The sequence below is a fragment of the Falco punctatus genome, assembly GCF_963210335.1.
Source record: "Falco punctatus genome assembly, chromosome: 15".
NCBI classification, from domain to species: Eukaryota; Metazoa; Chordata; class Aves; order Falconiformes; family Falconidae; genus Falco; species Falco punctatus.
The window spans coordinates 10,479,641-10,504,547 of NC_137595.1; the positions used below are offsets into that span (position 1 = coordinate 10,479,641).

General features: G+C 37.3%; 1 protein-coding gene across 2 annotated transcripts in view; it reads left to right on the top strand.

Annotated features, from left to right (window-relative positions):
• LRCH2 (leucine rich repeats and calponin homology domain containing 2) overlaps positions 1-24,907 on the top strand; it is a 53,460-nt gene that overhangs the window by 2,713 nt on the left and 25,840 nt on the right. For both annotated transcript variants that reach the window (XM_080365960.1, XM_080365961.1), the window contains exons 2-11: positions 14,856-15,000; positions 17,985-18,111; positions 20,278-20,383; positions 20,475-20,611; positions 20,846-20,979; positions 22,364-22,451; positions 23,536-23,647; positions 23,958-24,055; positions 24,187-24,254; positions 24,479-24,583. In XM_080365960.1, coding sequence (XP_080222086.1) covers positions 14,856-15,000; positions 17,985-18,111; positions 20,278-20,383; positions 20,475-20,611; positions 20,846-20,979; positions 22,364-22,451; positions 23,536-23,647; positions 23,958-24,055; positions 24,187-24,254; positions 24,479-24,583 — 1,120 coding nt within the window. The remainder of the gene's footprint in view (positions 1-14,855; positions 15,001-17,984; positions 18,112-20,277; positions 20,384-20,474; positions 20,612-20,845; positions 20,980-22,363; positions 22,452-23,535; positions 23,648-23,957; positions 24,056-24,186; positions 24,255-24,478; positions 24,584-24,907) is intronic.

Here is a 24,907-nt window from a genome sequence, read left to right on the forward strand (position 1 = left end):
TGCTGTGGTTGGTTTGTACCTTCAAAGGTGTCTGATCCCTTGCAGTGAAGCTTTATTACCTGGGGTGCTCCGGCCGTTCCTCCCCCCCAGCTCTGCGGGAAGGTGGTCACAAGTGCGGGTGCGCCGATCTGTGCATGTCGGAGCTTAATGTATTCACCGTGTTGGTAAATGCCTAGATACCGTGCGTGTGAGCTTGGATTTACCCAGACTTGGAGACATTTTTCTGTGCAGTTCCTAGAAAACATAACTACATTTTCAGTGGGGGTTGTGTTACATTTTTGGCTCGCCTCTGATGTACTGGATTTATTTGCTGCTGGAGCAGTTGATGAAAACGGATCATTCTGAGTAATGCACTAGAATAAAATACTAATGGGAGGTCTGGTGTCTTTTGTTCACAAGTAGTAGTGGCTTTCCAAAATGTTGTTTGCATGAATTAATTCCATGGGTGTTTTGGTTTTGTTTTGGGGCTTTTCTTTCCCCATGGGTTATGAATAACTGGCTTATTGTTTTGAAAATGAGACTGCCCATTGTGGTACCTTATCCATCTCTGACAATCCTGTATTCCTGGTCTATCAAATACTCATTCTGTTGCTCTTTGTTGTGGGCAATATCTGTGCAGAGGTTTAAATAATGATGTACTCGTTCTTCTGCAATATATTAGGTTGTGTAGTGTGTAGAATTTGTGAAAGACTGATGTTTAAAATCCAATTTCAGCATCTGGTACTAAGCTTATTAATGATTTGTGCGTTATCATTTTTCCTGACGTGTGCATTCCTGTGTGCAGTGCAGAATAGGGATAGGTAAAAGTGTTAGTTATTTCATAATGAAAGCACAAAATCAAAATAAAAGCAGGTTCCATGAAATAATAGCTCTTTTTTTCCTTGTAGCTTAAAAATGTATTCAGCAACATAGAAGGTCACTTCTGCATATAAATATTCAGTAACTAAACCATTAAAAAAGAAGCTTTGTATATAGGCAATCTATTACTGAAAAGACTTCCTGTATCCTGAAACAGGTACATCAAGGATCTTTATTTTGTTTGCTTCTAATTATTACTAATTGTATTTTGGGCTTTATTTTTGTTGTTATTTTATTTTGAATGTTAACGTATTTGAGTAAAAGTTGTCTGCAGTGATCTTGTCTTTATCTTTTAGGATGTAGTAGAGCCCAGTCACTACATTCAGCATTGCATTTTCATCATGAAAGATCATGTGAAAATGTTGAAGGGCAGTCTCTGACAAGAATAGCCATATTGCTTGCTGCTGTAAAAAAACAGTCGATGTGGTTCTGTACAAGTACCATCTTGTAACAATCCTGATGTAATGTATTTACATTTACAAATTAATCCAGTGAAATACATATTTTAGCTGTCTTTCAGAATATGCTTGTAAACAAAAGCTTCATAGTCTTTACTTTGACTTAGTGTGTAGAATTGTTTTGATGAGTGGATAAATGGTATTCTGCTGGTGAATCATGGACATCCTTCACAGAGTATCACTATGGCATAGAGCTTGATGGAGGATCAGCAACTACCTTGGAGGTCATTTACTTACTGGCATTCTTGTAGCAGTTGCCACTCTTTCACATTAAAATATACCTGGGAATAAGGTTATAGATTTAGACTGAGGTATGGGAGATGGATCAAAAATCTTTGCTGTGTTTCACTTTCTGTTCTAAGTCAGTGACTCTGAAATTCGGTTCCAAGGTACTCGAAACAAACATTTAAAAAAACAACCTCTACTAAATCTGGATGTAAATGATTTATCCTTTTGCATATCACAGACCCTTATGGACTAGGTTCTACAGTGTCACTGCAAATCCAGAATATTTGGTCTTAACATCAATAAAATCAGCAACAGAAAGAAAACAACTTCAGTTCTCAGTAAGGTTCAGATATGTATATGTTGAAATACAACTGCTGTTGATTTATCAAAAATACCCTGGGATTTTTTTATTTAAGGTCTGGCCATGTTTTACATATAACTTAGGATGTAATGGCTTGCCAATACATAATATGCAAATATTCTAGCACGTTTTTGGCATCTTAAATTACATGACAAAAATTACTGCTGAGCTAAAAGCATAATGGCAGTATCTGGCTGTTTAGCTCTGACCTTATGTTTGTCTTATCTCTTTTTAACTGTGAATTGTCACTGCGGCTCTTTGGCCAAAAAACCTTATTTTATTATTTTCTTGGATTTGTTTTCTGTTTAAGCAGATCTTGTGCAGCTGTTAAATTAATTTCTGAAAAAAAATCGTAGGTCGTGAGATATTGAAAGGTATATCAAGAGTTATATAGAATATTCCAATTATTTTATTAACGTGTGTAATTTTGCTTCTCGCTGCGTGAGCAACATTAGGCCCCCTGGCAGCTAAGTAATTGAGTATATCACATCAATGTAATCACTGTCTGTTTAGCTGGAGAGTTGTGTGTTTTCTGTTTGTTTTTTTTCCCCGAGATAGGTTCCTGTGCTGTATTGCCATGCTGAACTAAATCAGCCTGTGCCTTTAGCAATTTCCCCCTTTTTTTGGAAATATTCTTAGAACATGAATTTAGTAAATATGAAAGGTACTAGGCTGACAGCTCAAACAGTTTATTTGCTCTGGATAAATGTAGTAGTGCCATCAGTCTTACGTGTTTATGACTTTGAAATAAAACTTGATTCCCAATTTTTAATTCTGAGGGAACCTCCAAGCAATTTAAGAAGATGAATGACTGCCGGTAAATATATTAACTTTGAAATTTTTAATTTCTCACCACCTGCTACCTCCTTATATAGCTGAGAAGTAACACCAGTGTATTCCCAGTATGACTTCAGAGTGAGCCCTCCTGTCATGGCCAATTACAATCCCAGCACCACAGGCAGGGCTTCGACATGGTGATTCCTGCGTATGTCTGCTGAGGGTATGGGATGGGAGTGATTGATGTCACTTGCGTGACTTTGTTGATTTTTTTATATCTTATATACCTAGAAAGGCCATAAATAATAATGAATGTGATTATGCATTAAAAACGACAACAAAAAGTTAATATTGCGTATAAGTTGCATAAGAATGTTAATTTATAATACTGTGTTTCTGCCTTTGTAATATATACTTCTAAACCAATTACATTTTCCTGTCTGAACAAAGTTATTTTTGTTGGTGGCACCAGTGTTGATTAAAGTAATGGCAGGTGACAGTAACACCACCAAATTCAATTTTCAGCTTAAGAAAAGAACATTCAGGTATGATGGATATCCTAAATGTAGATTACATTCTAGAAATCAGACATGTTGAAAAACGTGGCTCTTCCGTAATGACTTCTTCAGATTATGTGGGATTTTTTGGGGTGGAGGGAGTAGTGTTTATGGTCAGAAACATATCCGATGCAAAATCTGCAAGTGACACAGTTTATAAGTAAGTAATTGTGGAAACTCCCCGCAGTGGTTTCTTAGCCTGTCCAGTGTTTGGACTAAGGGGAAATGGGTATGTTTGAGGCTTTCTTGTTGAAGGCCAGTAAGAAGGGTACTTGTTAATACTTGGTGTTATAGACAAGTTAGGAGAAGTCTCAGTTGAGTGAGTTGAAGTTAAAACAACTTACTATTAGTTCACCTGCATAAAAAATGCATTATGAAGAATACCAGTAATATCTTAATCTAATCTTAAAAAAAATTAAATAATTCCATGTTATAGCCTTATCTGAAATGCTGACCTACCAGAAATGTGCAATATGTAATTTTTTTACTTTTTGTATAGAATATCCATCCATCAAAACTAAATTTGCTATCACGTTGACTACTTTTGTGCCTTGGAATATTAAAAAATTAACATCTGAAATATTTTTGTGCTTGATTAATCTAAAGAACTTTTTGTGATACAGATTCCTGCTTTGTTACTTGCTATTTGAGGATGGTGCAAATGAGTATTTTGATCGTGACCTGTATTGCAAAACCTTATGCAAGAAAGGAAAAGGATGAGCCTTTGCTTTTTCAGTTTTTCTTGTTTGTAGAAATTATGTTCTAATTTGTAGACTTCACATGACTTTTGAAGTTTTGTTGGAGCTGATTCAGAAGTGTATAAATTTTACTGGCAAGGCTGGCATTTAATGCTTGAGACGTGTCCTTAGCAAAAAGGTAACTGAGTCAAGACTGAAAGCTAAAATTCCACAGGAAATGCAAAGATACTTGCTAGATCTTCTACGTGGTAAAAGTTCTACATGACAGTGTAGAGAGGCTTCTGAATGTTCTGCTTTTCTTCCAACTAATCTGGAATTGTTTGCTGCTTGCTAGGAGAATCTGCTGCCATGTCTGATGGATCCTGAGAAGCTATAGCACTTTAGGTGGGGTGGGGGATGTGTGAGTGTCCTCTGTTACAGAGCTAAAGTTATTTTTTTTGCTTGACGGACATGATTAGTCTGTTCCCAAGTGTCAACATATGATTTTTTCAAAGAAGGTTTCTGTAGTTACAAGGCTTGCAGGAACACTGTATCTCAGGCCTGTTAGGCTGCTGACCAGCAGGTGTAACTGCACAATGAGCAAATCCCTGACCATCTGTGTATTAAAGCAAACATCTACTTCAATTTGTCACTTTACCACAGTTTGAATAGGTGGAACAGCAGGTAGTGGTCAAGAACTTGATATATTAAAGACTGACCTAAAACTAAAAGGTTTATGGAAGTGTTCGCTTGAAATCATTACATGCAGTGATATTGCATACTTATTTTTGAGCTAACAGAAGCGGCTACAGCCGTTCTTAACTGCTGCTGTGAGGTCTGGCACGAGCAAGGCAGAGTCAGTGGGAGGCACCAGCAAATAAGAACAGATGCTGAAGTTGCTACAGCAGTGGCCTTCGCGTCTCAAGAGAACATAGTGTAGTTGTTGCTAGACCTTGTTCACTTGTGCTCATGGACTGTTCGTTTACCCATTTTTCTTCAGGTTTTTTTTCTGCATCACTCACCTTGTTTTCCAGTGTGTTTTGCCTTCCAGCAGTCTAGCTTACTTTAAAAATGTTTCTGCTTAGTTTATCCAGTGTCAAGCAATTTTATCTGCATGAAAGACAAGTCCTGTAGTAAATACTGGTTACAGTGATTGGTTGTAACCTTTTGTCTCTGCCTCATGTCTATTTAGGTTGTAAGCTTTTCAGGACAAAGGCTTGGATGTATATAACTGAGCATACAGAGACTAACGTAAGTTTTACTTGGGAGTTTTGTGTGCATTTTAGGTAATCCTTAAGAAACCCAGACTTTGCTTTATTTACAAATGATAATTACTTACCCTTATACTACTTTTCTGTGAAAATGTTAACACAGTTTGAAACTGAAAATTGGAAACTTAACAATTTCAAAAACAAAAAATAAATCGACAGAATTAAACCGATAAGTAATGGCTAATTTAAGTGGGAGGAAGATCCCCTGTGCTACAATACACAAGCTTAATAAGTCTTGCGAACTTGTCAGGGGAACATATTTCACTCTTTCTGGTAGTAAGTTGTTTTAAGAATTGTAGCCTAGACAAAATACTGAAGTGCTGTGTTGTTTAGGGAAATAAATAAGCTTCCTGTGGGATTTGCTGCTTATCATTTCAAACTAAAAGATTTGTGGTGACGAGACTCCTTCGGAAGTGGAGAGGAAGATAATCCTTGATACATAGTAATGTCTTTTTGACTGTATAGGCAATTGGTGTGCCAATGTACCCCTTCATATACCAGTCTGAGGAGTAAATGGTTCCCTCCTCTTGGAGATGTGTTCTTTATTTTTCATTTTAATTATGCTATAATAACTGAACATGGTATACTCAAGAGTTGGAGCAGTGCGTGGAAATGCCTGGATCCTTCTGATGTGGTAATATGGCAAGGAATTCCCTGAACTCTTGTGTTGATTTCAGCACTGCATTGGTGCACAGCAGAGCAGCACTGGCATGCCCCCCTGTTATTCCAACCTTTAGATCGGTGCTTCTGGTGTAGTTTTTGAGTGCAGATTTCAGGAAAAACCTCATATACCTGAACCAGTGTGGTGAGTGGAGACAACTTACATGAAAAACAAGAATTGCCTGAACTGCACTGCCAATTTAGACAAGTTCAACGTATGTGTCCAGTGTAGACCAGGAGACTCGGCTCAGTGAAGATGAGCCAGAATAGTGGGTTCCTCAAGGCTACGTTAGTTGCAAAGCCAGCGTGCTGAATCTCAGTTCTTCCTCTCCAGTAGCAGAAGTCTGTGAGACAGTAACTGTTTGGTCTGTTCAATTACAGAAAGATGTATTTCACGTGGAAGAACTGTGGTTCCATCTGATGAGATGCTTTTTTTTTTGGTTTAAGTCCCTAAAGTAATAATAGTCTATTTCTTTAAAAAAAGGATTTTTTTCTTCTTCAGTAGTGCCGTTTAGCTTGAAAAGCCAAGAGCTCAGAATCTGTAAAATTTGGTTTCTGGTTGTTCTGTACAAGCTTCCTTCTGTGCTTGATGAGAAACTTCAATTATGTGGTTGTGTACAGTTTCTTCATTTGTCACTTCAAGTGCACAGGGAGGATGTAACTGAAATTAGTGATGTGGATAACTCTAAAGCAGGTATTTCCTAGCTCTTCAGTTGTTGGATTTAGAACCCAAGCAGCATTTTGTAGTATCTCTTTCATGAAAATAGAAGCTATTCTGTGCTCTGTCAAAGACACAGTTAAAAAAAAAAAAAAAAGCTACTTATAGCCACCTATAGTCTTGGGAGTGTTTTCCTGTTTTAAACAGCTCTAAGAACAAACACAAGCAAAGGAATATTGAACTGAGAAGCAATGTGAAAAGTTGGTTAGCTTCTCTAATATGGAACATCCCTGTGCTAAATATTTGATGGCATACTGCTATGAGAAACATGGTCACTCACATTGGCACAGTGCAGTACCCTGTGTTTTACTTCAGTAAGTGTATAAGGAGACATTGCATGTGTTAGAAGACTGAATAAATGGTTGAAGGTGTACTGGAAGCTGTGAAGCTGGTGAAAGTAATTAGTTTTCCTGGAAGATTTTTTTTAATCTCTCTAGCAATTAAATAGTCGTCACATTGGTGGCAAGGAAATGCCTCCTTTATACTTTTTCTGAACTTGCTTAGAAGTCCTGAGTGTCTCACCTGTCCACGTTGCAATTTTGTGACTGCATAAAAGCTGCAACTCTGTCAGTGCTCTTTATCCTTTCAGTGCTCTTTATCCTTTCAGTGCTCTTTCTCCTTTCAGTTTCAGAATGTCTTACTATTGTTTCCCTTGCTGTCAAATTACTGTCACATTACATGCAAAGGGTTTTTTTATATTTGCTGCTGTTTCTCACTATGTTCCTTGGTGTTATAGGTGCTTGGGAAGAGGTGCTGGTCCTTATTTATGTGTGGTTTCTCTGGTCATGGTTATATGTAGGGTTATATACAATTAGAAAAAAACCAGAAAATTATATATAACAGTATATTGTAAATATGTTCCTAATATATAAATTGGACGTAACTGTATTGATACAGAAGAGGTGTCTAGTCCAGGATTCCCTGAAGGACATTGGTCTCTCCTCCCAGAAAACAAGCGATGGGATAAGAGGAAATGTCCTCAAGTTGCACCGTGGAGTGTTTAGATTGGATATTAGGAAAAATTTCTTAACTGAAAGGATGGTCAAGCATTGGAACAGGCTGCCCAGAGAAGTGGCGAAATTGCCATCCCTGGAGGTGTTTAAAAAAATGTGTAGATGTGGTGTTTAGGAACATGGTTTAGTGGTGGCTTTGGCAGTCCTGGGTTAACAGTTGGACTTGATGATCTTAAAGGTCTTTTTCAACATAAATGATTCTGTGATTAAGTTTTGAACTCTGAACCAGCCAGTAGGATGTGTAGAGTTTGAGGGGAATGCTAGAGATACTAGAGGACATCCCTTCTGACTTAAGCTTGGCAAGTGTAAGAGTACCATTCTCCTGAGGTTTCTGAAAATCAGGATGAATTAGTAGTTTTCAGAAACCTAGTTCTGTTTCAGTTGTATTGGAAAGTGCTGGGTTGCTTATTCAAAGGACTTGTAATCAGAATCTATGAGAAAAAAACCCCCTTTGAATAGCCTGCCGCCTTCCCACCAATTCCAGCTTTCTGTTTCTGGCTTACTCTTGTTTTTTGTGGTGTGTGTGATTTTTTGGTTTTTTTTTTTTCCATATGCTAGATAACAACATAGGAGCAAGGTGCTTAAAACACTGTAGTGTGTTCACTTTCTTTTTGGTAAACTGGACACAGGATACACTTTTATTTTTTGTGAATATAACTGTTGTTATATTATAATAACACTTGTAAGTTGTTAGCAGCTCTTCAAGGTCTTTGGAAGCTGGATACTGACGTAGTAAAATTAAGCATGACGTTTTTAACTGTGGATAAATCAAGCTCAGTGTTAGCTCATCAATGTTTCTTACTGATAAAATTAATGAGCATCTGCATTTAATCATTCCCAGTAAAGAAGATGACAAGACTAAGGATAATGCAAAACCACAGTTTTTGTAGCGATGCAAACATACTTAAAGAGATGTACAGGCTTGGAACATTCTCCTGAGGACTAAACTAGCACTTCTCCATGGTATGACCATGCAAACTGTGCTAGTGTAAAATAGCTAATGAACTTAGGTAATTGCTAAGGAATTACTTGTTAGGCCACAGTCACAACACTCCAGCTGAGAGATTTAGAGGGTATTTTTCTACTTAGCTTTGATTTGCTGTGACTCTCATTCTGCAGCCCTGGTTGTTGTTCATCTGCATTAAGTGAGAGATTTCTTCCACTACATGAATTAAATCTATATAATAACATAGCAGTGTGCTGAAGTTCACCCCATCATAGCAGGAGTCGTGGTGGGCATAGTGTAGGTGAAGTGTTGGACTGCTTTGGCAAGCTGGCCTGTTGTTAGCTTTGGATTCATACTTTTCTTTCTATGTATTCTGGAATCTCCGTTCCTGGTAGAAGGTGGACAACTCGTGTTCATAGGAGCTTAAGGTATTAGACTTCTGTAGTCTGACTTAGGTTTTTAGCTTGTTTTTCGAGACAAGTTTAATTATTTCATGCATTCATCTTTGCTTTATGGTTAATCTTAAATGCTTCGCAGGTTGGATTTAACTTCCCTTCCTCCTCCTTAGGGAGATAAGGAAATGCATACATTTACTGGCTGATTCTTTTGAATTATTTTGACATTTCAGCATCTGGAATATCTTTGTGCAACAGAACTTACTCTCTTAGGTTTTATATTCTGCCTCCTGTTACTTGAATGCTGTGGTGTGAATGATGGCCATTATTTACCATGGTTGATCGTGAAGTTAAAGATGTTTGAAGTCTGATGTCCTTAATTGTGAGTGAAGGTGACACACTAGGAAGGCCTTAGTCTTGTCTGTGTTGCTGATATCATTCTTGGTACTCCATCATATCAAATGCAAATTGGGTAATTTTCTCTTTATAGGACCTTGCTGAAGGAGGGACACTTGGCTTTCTGTTTGAGATGTGAGAAACAGAAAGATGGAATATTTGTGTAACAGAAGAACAGTTGGTAGGAGGTGTGGTCATAAGATGGTTTTGGAGCATTACACTGAAGAAGGAACTTTTGCCTGCCTGTATTTCTTCAGTACCATTGGCCTGTCAAGTGAATTAATAATTACTGTGTGAAATATAATTAAACTGAGGTGGATTTTTATTGCTGTTATTGTTCAATGTAAAGTGTAACAATCACAGGATTTGAATTATAAGGCGACTGAGTGTTTTCTGGATATGGAAGACCTCTGCCTCCTAGAATTACCATATGCAGGTGTTTTTGCAGTTTCAGAGACGTCTTTTTTTTTTTTCCTTCTTCTCCAGCATGATCTTGCATCTGACAGACTAATAAATTTTACCCATGTTCTGTGTGTTGATCTCAGATTTGTGTTTAGGTTGGCTAAAAGTGTTATCTTTGGGATCAGGTCTGAACACTTAGTTTTATACATTCATGGACTTCTGTAGGACTAATTAAATAGTTACTGTTGTGCTTAATGTTTTTTGGCCTAGGCTTGGCTAAAGCATTACTAGAAAAACTGGCTAGGAATATCTGTATGTAATACAAATTAGGGGACCAGACCTGGGTTTTGTGGGGGGGTGTGTGGGTTGTTGGTTTTTTTGATCTAGTTTCTAAATAAAATTTTGGAACACTTGGAGCAAACAAACCCCCAACACATCAATGTCATGGATCAGTGTATTTTTATGAAAAATGTTACGATGTCAAGATGAGGTCCAAGTGTAAATTTCCCAACTAAGCCTGTATTTCAAATTCAGCATGTAGTGCATACAAAGTGTGAATATAAAAATGACTGTACTGGATCAAATAAAAGGCCAGTCTGTTGTAGCAGCATGCCTCTGATAGTAAGCAGTAGTGAATGCTTAGGGAAAAATGTGAAAACGGGGCAAACATGATGTTAATGCTATTTGACTACCTTATTGCACGCTGCTCTAACCTGACAGCTTGAGCTTTTTGTTTTACCTTTTGATCATGGCTTAAACTTGTACAAGATACTTTCTTACTACTTATAGCTTCCCCTTCAAACTCTGATTTCCTAAAATTCTTTCCTTTTGAACTTTAAATATATTGTCTTTTAATTATTGTCTCACAGTCAGTAAAGACTTTTCCTGTTCAAAGGAAACCAGGCTCCAATGAACTTCTCCATATTTTTCTAGTTCCCCTTTTAAATTTAACCTTAGCAATGGTGTACTTCTCACTTTTATTGTTTCTGCAGAGACAGTGAATTGAAATACTCTGTGATTCATGAGCAGTTATGGATCGTGTCTTCTATTTAGTCTTCACGTAACCCCAATTTAGAGTTTTCCAGTCTAAACTGGTTAGGCAAAGCATCCCTATAATCTCACTTCTGGAGGAGTTGTCATCTTAAATCATCTGTGGTTCTGCATTTAGCAGCTTCCCTTGCTTCTTCAGTCTATTAACCCTTACAAAACCATTCTCATTTTAAGTGCCAGCAGTGTGCTTCCATTTTCATTGAGCTTAAGCCTGTCTTGTTTGTAGAGAAACACTCCATTCTGGAAGTTTCCTTGTTTTTTTCTTATGCTGTTTTCTCTGTCATATGTTATTAGTCTTCAAAAGGTGCCTAAATTGCATAAGCTTCACATTCACATTTTATTTAGTATAAATAGATGAACTCACACATTTTTTGCTCATTGTGAAAACAAGTATAAATCATTTTTCAGTTTGGATACAGAATAGCATTACTTATTTTTAAAAAGCTGTAAGTATACTTGATAAATGGAAAACTGTATACACTTGGATCTTTCTCTTTCAAAAGATCTGAACCCCTGGAGCTATTCTAATGCTGTTTTGCATTGAATGAATGGCAGATTGCTTGGAAGAGATGTCATACTATCTTCCAGCTCATTATGTACCTTTTTTTGTTTTGTTATTGACAGATAATGGGTATAATTTCCTATTTTAAGAGGACTTTCAGGTTTCATAATGGAGTAGTGGAATCCTTGCCCCACAGTGTCTTAGGGCATTATTTTCAGGGAAGTGTTTTGAACAGCAATATATACTAATTTCACAGTATTTGTATATTTTCTTGTAATGTGAAATTGTATGGGTTTTGTAGAAGGCTACACTAAGGGACTTCAACCAGGCTGTGCTAATGTCATTTTTGTCAGGCCAGGCTAGAAACTACAACTATTTTATATTGCCTGTTGTATACTACATTTGTCCAGGGCATAGAGTTGGTGCATCCTGTAGTTGTGGTCTGGCCCACCTCTTGAGTTTTATTTCTGCAGAAAAAACAGTAAAGCTGCCTTTTAGCCTTTTTCTTTCCAAGACCTATGGTAGACATCTGGCTGGATGCACATGTAGTGGCAGAATTTTCATGGTATTCTGGAATTTTCCAGCTCAGATATAACCTACAGTACTGCTCTTTGGATCAGTAGCAGTATGTATTTTGTGGACTAGATATTTGTACCAGCCTTCAGTTAATCTTTCCAGCTGGTGATAAAATCAGGAAGAGCCTTAGAGCCGATTTCTTCAGAATGGGTTTGTATCAAAGACTCTGTCACGTGATGGAGGTTGTAGAAGTGTGCTGGCAATACAACTGTGCATTTTCTGCACGTAGTTGTGCCATTCTGCTGAGTATTAGAATGAATGTGTCATGGTTTAACCCCAGCCAGCAGCTAGGCACCACACAGCCACTTCCTCACTCCCCCTGCATTGGAATGGGGGAGAGAATCAAAAGAGTAGAAGTGAGAAAACTTGTGGGATTAGAGTTAAAGACAGTTTAATAAGTAGAGCAAAAGCCACCCACGCAAGCAAGGCAGAACAAGGAATTCTCTCACCACTCCCCATCGGCCGGCAGGTGTCCAGCCATCTCCAGGAGAGCAGGGCTCCGTCACAGGTAGTGGCTACCTGGGAAGAACAAGCGCTGTAATTCTGAACATCCCATCTCCCTCTTCTTCCTTCTTGCCCCAGCTTTATATGCTGAGCATGATGTCATATGGTATGGGACATCCCTTGGGTCAGCTGGGGACAGCTGTCCCGGCTGTGTCCCCTCCCAGCTCCTCGTGCCCCCCAGCCTGCTCGCTGGTGGGGTGGCATGAGCAGAAGAGCCCTTGGCTCTGTGTGAGCACTGCTTGGCAATAATGAAAACATCTCAGTTATGAACACATGTTTAGCACAGATCCGAAACATAGCCCCGTACTAGCTATAGTGAAGAACATTAACTCTATCCCAGCCGAAACCGGCCCAGAGAACCTTTGTTTAACCTAAAAAGGGTTTTGCAGAAAATTCTTTCATGTGAAAGCTGCCATTTTTCTATAATGTTTTGAAAGTTGATGTGGTTGAAAACAGACCTCACCTATTGTGAAAACTTTCTCAAGCTATGCTATTTTTTTAATAATGTTTTTTAACTTCAGTTGGAATGTTTAGTTTTAGTTAACTTTATTCCATTTTTCATTTAGTTCGTTAAGAATGCCAGTCCTGCAGCCTAGATCTTTCTCTTTCTGCCACTTGAGGATGGAGTTTGCAGAATTCTGCATGGCAGTGAATGCCCTGGTCTAAAGGAAGGCTTTGTGATACTTCAGCTTGAGAATATTTCTTAAAAATGATGGAATGGTGGAGTGACAGCCAGTTAGCTCACAAATGTCACACATTCTAGACTTCAGGAAGCAAAGTTAAGGTTGCTTCCAAAAATAATGCCGCTGGAAGGTGACGTTTCATTGTACTAGTCCATTTTATTTGATGGGCATCTGCAGGACATTGTGTGGATGGCCTTCCCCCCCGCTAGGCACACTGGTGCCTTGCATTCAGCCTGGCCAGTTGTGTACCAGCACCATGTTTTGTTTGCAAAGCTGTCTTCTGCCCTTTTGTCCTCCGTCCACACTAGTGTGAGGAGTTACTCTGCCACTGGTGCAACTTTCTGTGTTTCCCTTTATTAAACTGGATGGAACCTCTGCCAGCTGAGGTCACTCTGGCTGGCATCACATCCCTCCAGCATGTTCATTGCCTCTTCACTCCCTGCAGTTTGGTGTGTGTTGTCCGTGCACGTCCTGAGGGCACGTTCTATCCTGTTTTCCAGGTTGTTGGAGATACTAAATGACTCGGATTCAAACGTTTGCCCTGAAAAATGCCACTCATACCTGTCATACTTCAGACTGTTGAGCCCTCCTCTTTGAGCCACTTTTCCAGCTACTTTCTAGTCTACTTTTTTCAGTCCAGTGTAGAACAAACATAATGTTTGTTCCAGCAGTAATGTGATAGGAGCTAAGCAGAAACACAGTTATTTTATGCAAGTGTTAAAAACAGAGAACTAAAGCCTGAAATAGCAAGGGATCTGTACTGCTTCTTTGTTAAAAGAGTTTGTTCAGCATTTCTGAGAAACCACATCCTTTTGAAATATCTTGGGTTGGGAATAAGAGTCACTTTCAAAAAGGTAGACAGATATTCTCAAGTAAATATCTCTTTCTTCCAAGATAGTTTCATGGACTTCTTACAAGACAGGTTTTAGTAGTTAACTGATAATTTCCATTCTTGGAAATTCCAATTCTTGGGTCACATCCCACTTGAATTTTCTGGACCTTTTAAAGGTTTCATGTAGTTGGAGATGGTATGCGTTTTTGTAGTGATCTGGTTTTTCGTATCTTCTGCATGCAGATTTGTAAAATGAAGTCATGCATTGTTGAAATAACTCTAGTTCAAGTATTAAGTTTCCATTGTCAAAGATACCTCCTTTCTGCTCTTAAGGTTGCAATTTTGCCTAGCCTATTTTTATAGCTAAATGCTTTTGGCACTGGTCTTTGTGACTTCAGTCTCTTTTTAGCTGTTACACATGTGTAACTGGAGAATGTCTCAGTTACTGTGCTTGCAAGAAAGAATAGTTTTTTTTAGATGGGAATTGTATTTCTTAAGCAAAATAAATATGTAAGGTGTTTTGCAAACTTGGCTTTAGCATTGCAGATATTTTGTACAATAAGGTTAGATTCTAATGTAGCTGTCAAACAGGAAAAGTAATGTTTACTGGGTTTGTACCTTGATTTACTGTTGTGCCTAGAATTGGAGGAAAAAACCCAACAGTTGGACAGAACAAAGACGGATAGAGGAAGGAAAATCGTAATTGGTATTCAGTTGCATTTTAAATGTTCTTAATTCTGTAGTGGGCTATCTATTTTTGAATTCCCGTCACTTTTCTATTGTTGTAATTGCATATCAAACAATAATCTTTCAATATTTTAAGGGGTTTTGTGTATTCTATTCAGCAGCATCTGGTAAAACTGAATTATTTTACACTTCTTGCAACACCTTAATTTTTAGGAGCATGACAGGAACAGTGGGTACTTCTATCTTCTCCTACTGCAGGGAAATTTTTGACTAAAAATTAAGGTTTTTTTTCTTTTGCTTCTAGATCTTTCAAAGAACAGATTTACTGAAATTCCTCCTGATGTCTGGCTGTTTGCACCACTGGAAACTTTGAATTTGTATCACAACTGTATCAAATCCATTCCAGAATCTATTAAAAACCTGCAAATGCTTACGTACCTTAACATTAGGTGAGTAATGCTTGTTATTTTTGGTCTTTATGTAACTTAACTCATTGGAGAGAAGGGATTCTACTCATCAGGTCATTGAGTGCCCTTCTGCCCTCATTTTTGCCCAGATAAGTAAAATTCTGTTGTTTGTTTGTATTATCCTTGGTGTTTCAGGCAGCAGTTTTTCCTTCCTTTGTGGGAAGGAATTGACTGCATTATGAAATCTCAGTCAGTAAACCATGGTAGCTGAGGATAAGGTGAGTTCACAGACTTTTTTCTTTGGTTTTAATGTTGTGTGTTGTGCAGACAGATAATGTTTAGAAACTGTGTTAAAAAAAAAAAATAATAAAAAATTGTGACTCTTTGAGAGTAGATTACTCTGGCCAGATGGCTGTTATTTTGCATGATATTTATGTCCATCGCTGTATTGCTGTTCTTAAACTTGGAAAACATATCTTTGGATCTTCTTGGAAGAGCAGAAGATTAATACGAGCTCTGAAAGGAGAGGGAATCTAGAAGAACCCTCCCAGAAAGAGCAGAGACCCTGTTTTCAACAATATTCCTTGTTTCTGATCTTGACTACATCAAGTTCAAAACAGTCTTCTCAGCTAAGAGGTATTTAACATGTGAGATATGATTCCAGAATTTGTTTTGAAAAAAATTTGCAAATTGATCCTTGGGAAAGAAGAAAGTAATAAATAAAAAAAAAAAAGTCCTGCAACAGCTCATTTCTGTTTTGATCGTAATTGAGGTGCTGAATACAATTCTTCACACAGAATAAAATAACCTGTAGTTCTAACTGGATATACAAGTTTATTTTGAGAGTTGACTCTCCCAATTACCATTTACCAACTCTTATAATCATCATTTACCATACTGTGCTCTGTCTTCATTTCTGTGCTAATGTCTGAGGACTGTTTTCACAATGCACGACTATGTGGATGTGATGGGGTGTCCTTGGCTGGACCCCAGGTGCCCACCAAGCTGCTCTGTCACTCCCCTCCTCAGCAGAATAGGGGGGAGAATGTAAGGTGGAAAAAACCAACTTGGGTGAGGGGTGCGTGTGTGTCAAGATAAAGGCAGTTTAATGAAGCAATAGGAAAAGTCATGCTTGTGGAATCAGCAAAACAGAACGTGTTGTTCTCTGCTTCCCATCAGCAGGTGATGTTTGACCATATAATGAAGCAGAGCTTCATTATCTGTAGCGGTTGCTCCAGAAGACAAACGCAGTAAATAACACATACCCATTCCTTCCTCCTTTCTCTTAGCCTTCCTTGCCGAGCAGACATCATATGGCATGGAGTATCCCTTTGGTCCATTTGGGTCAGCTGTCCTGGCTGCGTCCCTCCCAAGACCTTGCCCACCCCCAGCCTGCTGCTGAGGGGTGGGGGGAGGTTGGAGAGCAGCCCTGGTGCTGTGCGGGCACTGCTCAGCTTAGCCAAAGCCCCGGTGTGTCACCAGCACCACAAGCACAGCACCATGGGGGCTGCTAGGGGGCTTAGTCAGAGCCAATACAGCAGACTATAGTAGTTAAAAAGACTAAAATCCAGGCTTACTAGTTCCAGTATGTTGTTACAGAAGAAAACCAGATGATCCCAAATTCTAATTCTGGATTCAGATGACTGAAGAAATGTATTGTGCAATTCATTGTGAAGTAGGCAGCTTCTTTTAAAACAAACAAAAAACCCACCCACCTCAAGCAAAAGACCAGAGGAAATTAAGGCTGCGGAGAATGACTGTTTCATTGTCATGTTTTTGTAATCAATTTTAAAAGTTTACTTGCACATTATGTTTTCGCGTCTCGTGCTCTACAATAAAAAAAGCCTGTCATATCTGCCTGAAATACAAAACAAAAGAGATTTACTGTATAGCTACATCCAAAACTTGTATTCACTTAGAATTAACAGACTGATAGAAGATTATTTTCATTTTATGGCGTTAAAATTGCAGTACTACTTGGAAGGTGAAACCCTTGCAGGGACATAAATTTTTGTTGATTTTGCAGCTCTGTAAACTGGAGTAATTGAGAAAATTAATGTAACATATTTTGGTTTTTTTAAAAAAATATGAAAATAGTGCTCTGTTTTAATTAAATAGTATAACTTCTGGGCTTGTCTTAATATAGTGTAACACAAATGTCAACACTTAAGTTTGTGGGTGGTGGTGGTGGTTTTTTTTTTTTCCTCCCAAGATAGAACTGACCTCTACACAGTTCTACTTAAAGCAACAGCAATTACTGATTTATTTTTTTTTTCACTGTTGTTTATAAAAGGAATTATTTCATACCATAGCTGAAGAAGTTGGTTTTCCAATGGCTTTTTTTGAATGTACAAGTACCTTATTAGGAAAATTCTGTGTATTTCTGGTAGTGGCAGTCTGCAGTTGGTAGTTTTTCCAATATGTATTTTAATCAAAATTGTCAGTAACAGTGTATTACTTGTGTATAAAGCAGACATATGCGCGTGTAGTTGGAAAATGATACACACAAAAGAAATAAATTTTAAAGTTTACTGTCCAGACTGTTGTTCAGCAAAGTAATAAATAGATGTTAAGGGCTTTTTATGATGGCTCAGGAGTGACATGACCACATGATATGAGAAGCAGTGGCCTTGTATAATGTTGTGGTTTGCTGAGAACATGCACTTTATAATGGTAGGTTGTCAGATCAAATGGTCCTTCTGAAGGTATTGGAAAACAAGATAAAAGCAAACATCAAACTATTTCTTTTAACAGATAGCTCTGTATATTTTAGTGTTAGATTTAGTTATAGTGCATACTCATTTCATCAAGCGAGATAGGGACCTAAAATTCACATATCTAAGAGAGGCTTTATCTGATAAAGAATTAATTATGGAGATTGTAGCTTAAATTTAGATGAAATTGTAATAGGTGGAGAATGTCCTCTGGAATAGGAGAGAAGTTGTACAATGCACATCTTGGACTCCCGGTCAGGCTTAAAAAAGATTATAATCTAGCCTTGCTTGTTCATTTTTCTTTCTTTCAAGTCGAAATCTTTTATCAACGTTGCCAAAATACCTGTTTGATCTTCCACTTAAAGTTCTGGTTGTCAGTAATAATAAGCTGGTCTCCATTCCAGAAGAAATTGGAAAGTTGAGAGATCTAATGGAGTTGGTAAGTACAATTGTGAACCATTGTACTAAGTAAAATTAGCTTGAGCAGTTTATTTACAGTATAATAAAAATATAAACTAGTAATTTAAAAAATACAGACCTAGAAAATGTAAATTTGATTACTGCTTTTTTTAGTGTTTGAGCTGAAATTACAGGTGTAATGTATTATAGAGTTATAAAAATGGGGTTAAATCACTATATTGGGTTAACTAAATCTTAAGGGGTTTGGAAATAAAAATGCTCTTCAGATTGAGTCCCTTGCTTGTGTGTTGTTAAAGATGGTGAATTTTTCAGTTTACCTTCTTTACAGTAACCATAATTCTGTTAATTTTTCTTACATATTGTCGGGAATCTCTTTCCAGCTGAAGAGTTCATCCCCCTGTACTCTGTGCGCTTACAGAAGTTATGCCATTCAATCATTGTTGTAGCGTTCTGTGTTGGCTTTTATTCTTTTTCTACCATTTCTACTATTCCTCTGTTTTGATTGGGGTGAATAGAAGGATGTGTGATAGTCACAGTTTAGGTGTCTGTGCAACATCTGTTTGTCCTGTGGCATACTGATGTTTTGTGCTTCGTCATCCATTACGTTCTCTATATTTCTTAATATTCTGGGCTTTTCTGACCATTACTCTGTGTGAAGCTTATGTGTTTTGGAGAACTATGCACAATTATTCACCGATGTAGCGCTTGGACTAGGTCTGGTGGTTTTTTCTTATTTTTTTTCTCTCTCCACTACGTATGATTTCTTTCATCCTTGCAAGCAAATCTTACCCTGTTACTAGAGTAGCTGCGCATGCCTGGGGGATTTCTTCTAACATGACCTAATTTCTGAGCTATAAATCAACATTGTTTTAACTTATAAGTAATATGAGATATTCTGAATTCTTGTGAGGCTTTTCTAGTGTCCTTCGCTCTTTGGTGAGGAATTCTTTATGCTTACTTCAGTGTCATAGGATTTCAAGGTGGGATCACTCCTATTGTTTACAGAAAGTAAATGTTTTCAAGAATTGCAATTGTGGTATTTTTGGCTTAGTTTTCAAAATCGTCCAACCTAGAATGCCTGTTTGAAGACACAGCTTAAGGAGATACTAGTGAGTTTCATTTCAGTACTTGTGTTACACCTGTTTAGAACATAAATAATATATACATACATTAAAAAGAAAAAGTTCACAACTAAGCCACACACTAGAAAGATGCTTTTAGGAAGGGAATTCCATCTTAAATTCGGTGATGTGGATAGAGTAGAACTTGCAATAGATACACAACAGTTGGTCCCGAGCTGTCTGTATTTTGAGACACATAACTGTGTGCAGCGATAGCGGTTGCTAAAAGCACATGAACAGTGCCTAAGCCGAAGGTCTGAAAGTGCGTAGTGGAGAAGGGTTTGTCTGGTTAAAGCCTGGCTTCTAGTTACTGACTCGACTTGCTTTTAAAATCAGCTTCCAGTTTTTCAACAGATTGGTATCTGTCATTGTTGCCTAGTCTAGCAAACTAGTTTTTGAAGTCAGTTTTGTTGAATCTGAAATAAAAAAGGCTAGAAACAGTCTTACAACAATGTGATTGTTGACCCAGTCTGGATTACATAAATAAATGTTAAAGTAGTGGCAGAAATCGCTGTACTTTGCGTTCACTTGGTGTGGCTTTGTCACCCTCTAGTGCTTGTATCCAAGATGCTGGTGATCCTGCTATTGCTCTGTGTAAATCTGTAGTTGCATGGGTTCATTCAAGGTGGTGGGGTTTTTTGTTTTGGTGTTGTGTTTGTTTTTTTTTTAAGAAAGATGAATTTTTGTAGCAGGATCAGAAGGCAAATAATTTGCCAGCAAGTAGCACAAGGAGCTTTTAACTGGTATGGGAACTGTACCAGGAACTCCTGGTTCTTGGGCTACAGTTTTGATCTCAAAACCTGTCTTTCATCGTTTATTGTTTTAACTCTTTGAATTAAGTTCTGAAATTCATTTCTGAAACATGAATCACTAAATACGGAAGGAACACTGAGATCTGTTATAGCATTTCTTCCCTTTGTGGAGAAAACAAGAAAGATAGTATTTTTTTAATAGTATGTTTTATAGTAGTTTTGATAGCTTTTTCCTGTGTTACAGGATCTTAAATTTATTTACAGATCTTAAATTTATTTAAGATGTTAATTTATAAATTGTATCTTTCTTAGGATATTAGCTGCAATGAACTTCAGGTTCTTCCCCAGCAGATAGGAAAATTGCAGTCCCTTAGAGAATTAAACATAAGAAGAAATAATCTCCGTATGTTGCCAGATGGTAAGCTACCAGTCCTCATTTCTTTGATGTAGGTAAATTAGGTAAAGTGTTAAGAAGGTATCTGATTCTTTTTTTGTTTCCCCCAATGCAGAATTAGGAGACCTTCCCTTGGTAAAGCTGGATTTTTCTTGTAATAAAATTACAGAAATTCCAATTTGTTACAGAAAGTTACGTCACTTACAAGTTATAGTTTTGGATAACAATCCAATGCAGATACCACCAGCACAGGTTAGTATTAAAGCATTCTGGTTCAGAAATTTGCATTAGGATCTTAAGAAAGAAGCCGCCGTTCTAAGTTATACCATTCAGGTTTTCATTTTTTTAGCTGTATTTCTCCTAATGGAAAATTGTGGGTATGAACTCAGTGAACTCAGTGTAGAAAGTATTATTTGGGGTGCGTTTTCAAAAGACATGCTATGTAATTAAAATATTTTTTTTTGTTGTTCGTTTGTTTCCCAACAGATTTGTTTAAAGGGTAAAGTACATATATTTAAATTCCTCAGCATTCAGGCTTGCCTCAGAATAGATAAAAAACCGGATTCTTTGGATCTTCCATCATTAGGTAAACGAATCCCCTCCCAGCCACTCACAGACAGGTTAGTAGTGAGTGTTTTGCTTTATTTTACTAGAGCATTTGCTATCAAATGATCTGTTTATTACAGATCATAGCTGTAATTTCAGTGCTTTGCTTAGGAGTCATAGTATTTATTTTCGAAGATTGTTACTAGAAGCTTAATTGGCTTATCTGATTTGCTATGAAAAATTTTCATTGTACTTGTTAAAGATTTGCAAATCAGAACAAAGATATATTTTAAATTTATTTATTGGAAATCTTACCTATTTATTTCTCAAATGGATGCATCAACACAGTAGACAAGGAGTTCTCACAAATATCCTGACTATGGAGTTAGTCTGTTAGATGAAAAGTCTACCTCCCATTAAGGGAAAATAACTTACACATTAGTGAAATACCATGGATTTTTTTTTTTATTAATTAATTGGACTTCCGTATTGAGTACCTCTTGAGTAATTAAATGGGAGAACTTTTGTGGTTTTTTTGTTGTCAGTTGGCTTGCCGTTGGAAACCATATGAACATACTGTTTTTCACGTATTTTCTTAAAATGTGACTTGTGCCTTTCTGTGTTCAAGCCTGAACGAGAGATGAAAATTATAAATAAAGCTTACACAGAACAGTCTGAACTATCAGATTCAGTCCATGGTCTTGGTCTTGGGCAACGCTGTCATAGGGAGTTAGTCTAGAGTGTCTGTAGATCACTTCGAAATGTTCCTAAAAACTATGGTCCACATCTGCTCCCCAAAAGCCTCTGCTGAACTTAAGGCCTAAAAATAAAATGTCCTGCACATTAGCAAGGTCTTGGGTATTACCGCTGTACGTCGTACCTGTAGCAGTGTGGACTTGGTTTAAATCACAAGATTATCCAGGAAAGTTTAACTAAACAAGTTCCAGTGCACAGCTGGAAAACACATCCTGCTGATGCTGCCAATTTTATGTCTTGGAAAGGCATAAATTTGGAGAGAATTCATCGTAGGTACTCAGGCAGAGTTAAACCATTATGATATGACAGTTTATTAGGGAATGTCTGTTTACTACTATTAGAAAACCCTGTCTGCAATAGAATTCAAGGAATTGCCGTATTTCAGAGGAAGCCTGCTTTTTTGAAGACTGCATTTTTTAATGAAATAGAACAATTCTAGAATTGCATGGATACAGAGGGAGAACCATAATTAATTGTGTCTGTTTTAACTGTGCTTTGGTACTCTTTTTTTAACAACTGCTGTAGCAAATTAAGCATTTGTCCTCAGCACATGGGGTACTGTGCAGAAATTCTGTACTGGCAACTGCTGATAAGTATAGAGAATGCATTTTTAAAAAGATGTTTATTTTCGTTTAGAAAAGTGAAACTACTATTTCCTTCATTCCTGTGTGGCACTTTGTGTATTGTTTTTCCTTAATGTAGCATGGAGGACTTCTATCCCAATAAAAACCATGGACCAGACTCTGGCATTGGAAGTGATAATGGAGATAAAAGATTGTCCACAACAGAAGTGAGTATTTTTCACTGCTAAACTTCTGTAATTTCTGTACTGTAGAATTTTTTCCCTTTGTTTTGTATCATTTGAGATAATACTTAACTAAGTTGCGTTTAATATTCTTTGAATATCTGTATAGTTGAGTTTAAACCATTGAACTGCCAGTGTCAGACACAAATAATTTACATAATGCTTTGATTTTTCTGGTTAAGGTTCATTGCAATCCAAATTTCATACATTTTAAAACTGAATTCTGACCCAAGGAACTGTTTGGGTTTTTTAATGTGTGAAGTGCATAATCATTTTCTACACAAATGACAAAACTTATTTGAAACTTTATTTTATTATTAATGAAATGATTGTACTGAAGAAAATGAAAGTTTATTTGGATGAAACTTGTGTTGTATACATTAGTAATCCTCACCATTGTTTAAATTTTAATAAACTTCTGGATAATCTGCAAGGCTTAAAGTGGTGAACAAAAATCCCTACAAGTTACCTGTGTATTTGTAGAAATCTAGATTAAGGAGCTGTAGTTACTAACAGTGATGTCAAAACAGAATAGTGTAGAACAAAAGATTTTTGAAACTTAGAACTATTACAGATGCCGAGTGACTGTTAGTGGGGAAACTGTAGAACAAGAAGTATTGCTAGTTAGGTTGTCTAAGAAAATTCCAAATTATTAGAAGTAAAGCTGTGATTCCCTCCCACTGCCCACATCCCTCCCTAACCCTGCCACCCTCAAGGTCTACCAAGGGTCAAAGTACTTGGAGGCTTTAGATAAGAAAGTACCTAATTATGATTTTCTTGGTTCACTGACTGATGCTGGACTCAACCTCTTTGAACGAAATACTGTATTTCAGTACTATATACTGACCAGTTGTCTGTCACTTCTTAAACTGTGACTCTTTTAAACACTTCCCAACTCCCCAGAAAGCTCCCCCAGCCACAGAGAACCCCCATCTGCCTTGATATTTTCTGTCTTGGGAGCCGTTTCTTGTAATAGGGTCAGTTGCACTATAATTTGTAAGTTCTTAGCAAATCATCCAATACTGTAATTGATATGCAAGTTCTCTATTAAATGTGACTGTCCTTGCAGCCGTCTGATGATGATACAATCAGCCTTCACTCCCAGATATCAGAATCAACAAGGGAACAGACATTGAGGAATGACAATCATGTAATGGGAAGTAAACTCGATCCACAGAAAGGTAATATCTGTTGTGCATCTGTCATTTTAGGTAACAAATACTTTTGCTTAGGTAATCTAACATAAGAAAATTGTACAAAATGTTATGATCACATATTGGCATTGATTGTATTTTCATCATTTCAGAAAGCAGTGTAAATAGATAAGGCCAGAAAGAAAGAATAAAGATTATTTCTAGCTCAGGGAGAAATGATTTCATTGTTTTATCTTTATCTAACATTTTTGACAAGTGCTTATCTCTCTCAGGAAAAACATTTGTTTGAGAGAACTGTTTAATACCATCTTTTCCATTCTTCATCAATCCTCACTAGACCAGGAGGTGTATGATTACATTGATCCGAACGCAGAAGAGGGAGCTGTTCCTGAGCAAGGAGAGGTACAGATTGGACCGTTGCTGTCTTATATCAAGGTAGCATAGTTTGAAAAAAAAACAAAAAAAAAACAACAAACCCCAACCTGTTCAGCAGGCTTGGGTTTGGTTTTTGTTTTTTTTTTTTTTTTGTAGTTGAAGCTTAAGTTTATTTTTTCATTCTGTGTAAGGAACGGGGAAAACATCCTGAGAAATCCCAGAAAATAGAGCAAAATGAGGACTGGGGAGATGAAAAAAGGTAAATCTTGAGCTTTTTTTTTGGGGGGAAGATTTTACGGACAGTGGGGGGTGATGATGATTTTCTTTTAAGTTCCTTGCATATGGAGGAAGGAAATCTCATCTTGAACACAGTGCTCACTCTTGGACGGAAAATAAGCTTATAGGAAGCACTTAGTTATTGTGCATTAATGTACTCATTGCTGTGTCTTGCTTAACTGAAGTCACACATTTTTGATTTTTAAGATGTCAGAAAGAGCAGCTGCTTGCTGAAGACGATGATGAACTCAAAGAAGTGACTGACTTGAGAAAAATAGCAGCTCAGTTACTACAGCAAGAACAGAAACACAGGTATTACGATATTAAGATAACTTTTGTTACAAGTTGATTCTTTAACCTGCCTTATACCCAAAAGCTCTTGACACCTTGTTTTAAGAACAGTTTTGTCCAGATGTTAAACAGTTAGTGACAGACTTCAAAGAAACCTGTCCTGTCTCTTTTCATAAAATTGCTGTCTAGAGAAGTGGTGATACACTCCTATGGAGAGGAAGAGATGAATGTGAAAGTCTCTTGATTTCCTGGTTTGAAGTATGTTAACTTCTTTATACCTTTTTTTTTTTTCCAAAGCAGCATACTTACATGAGCATTAACTATTCTTAGTTAGGTAGGTTATTT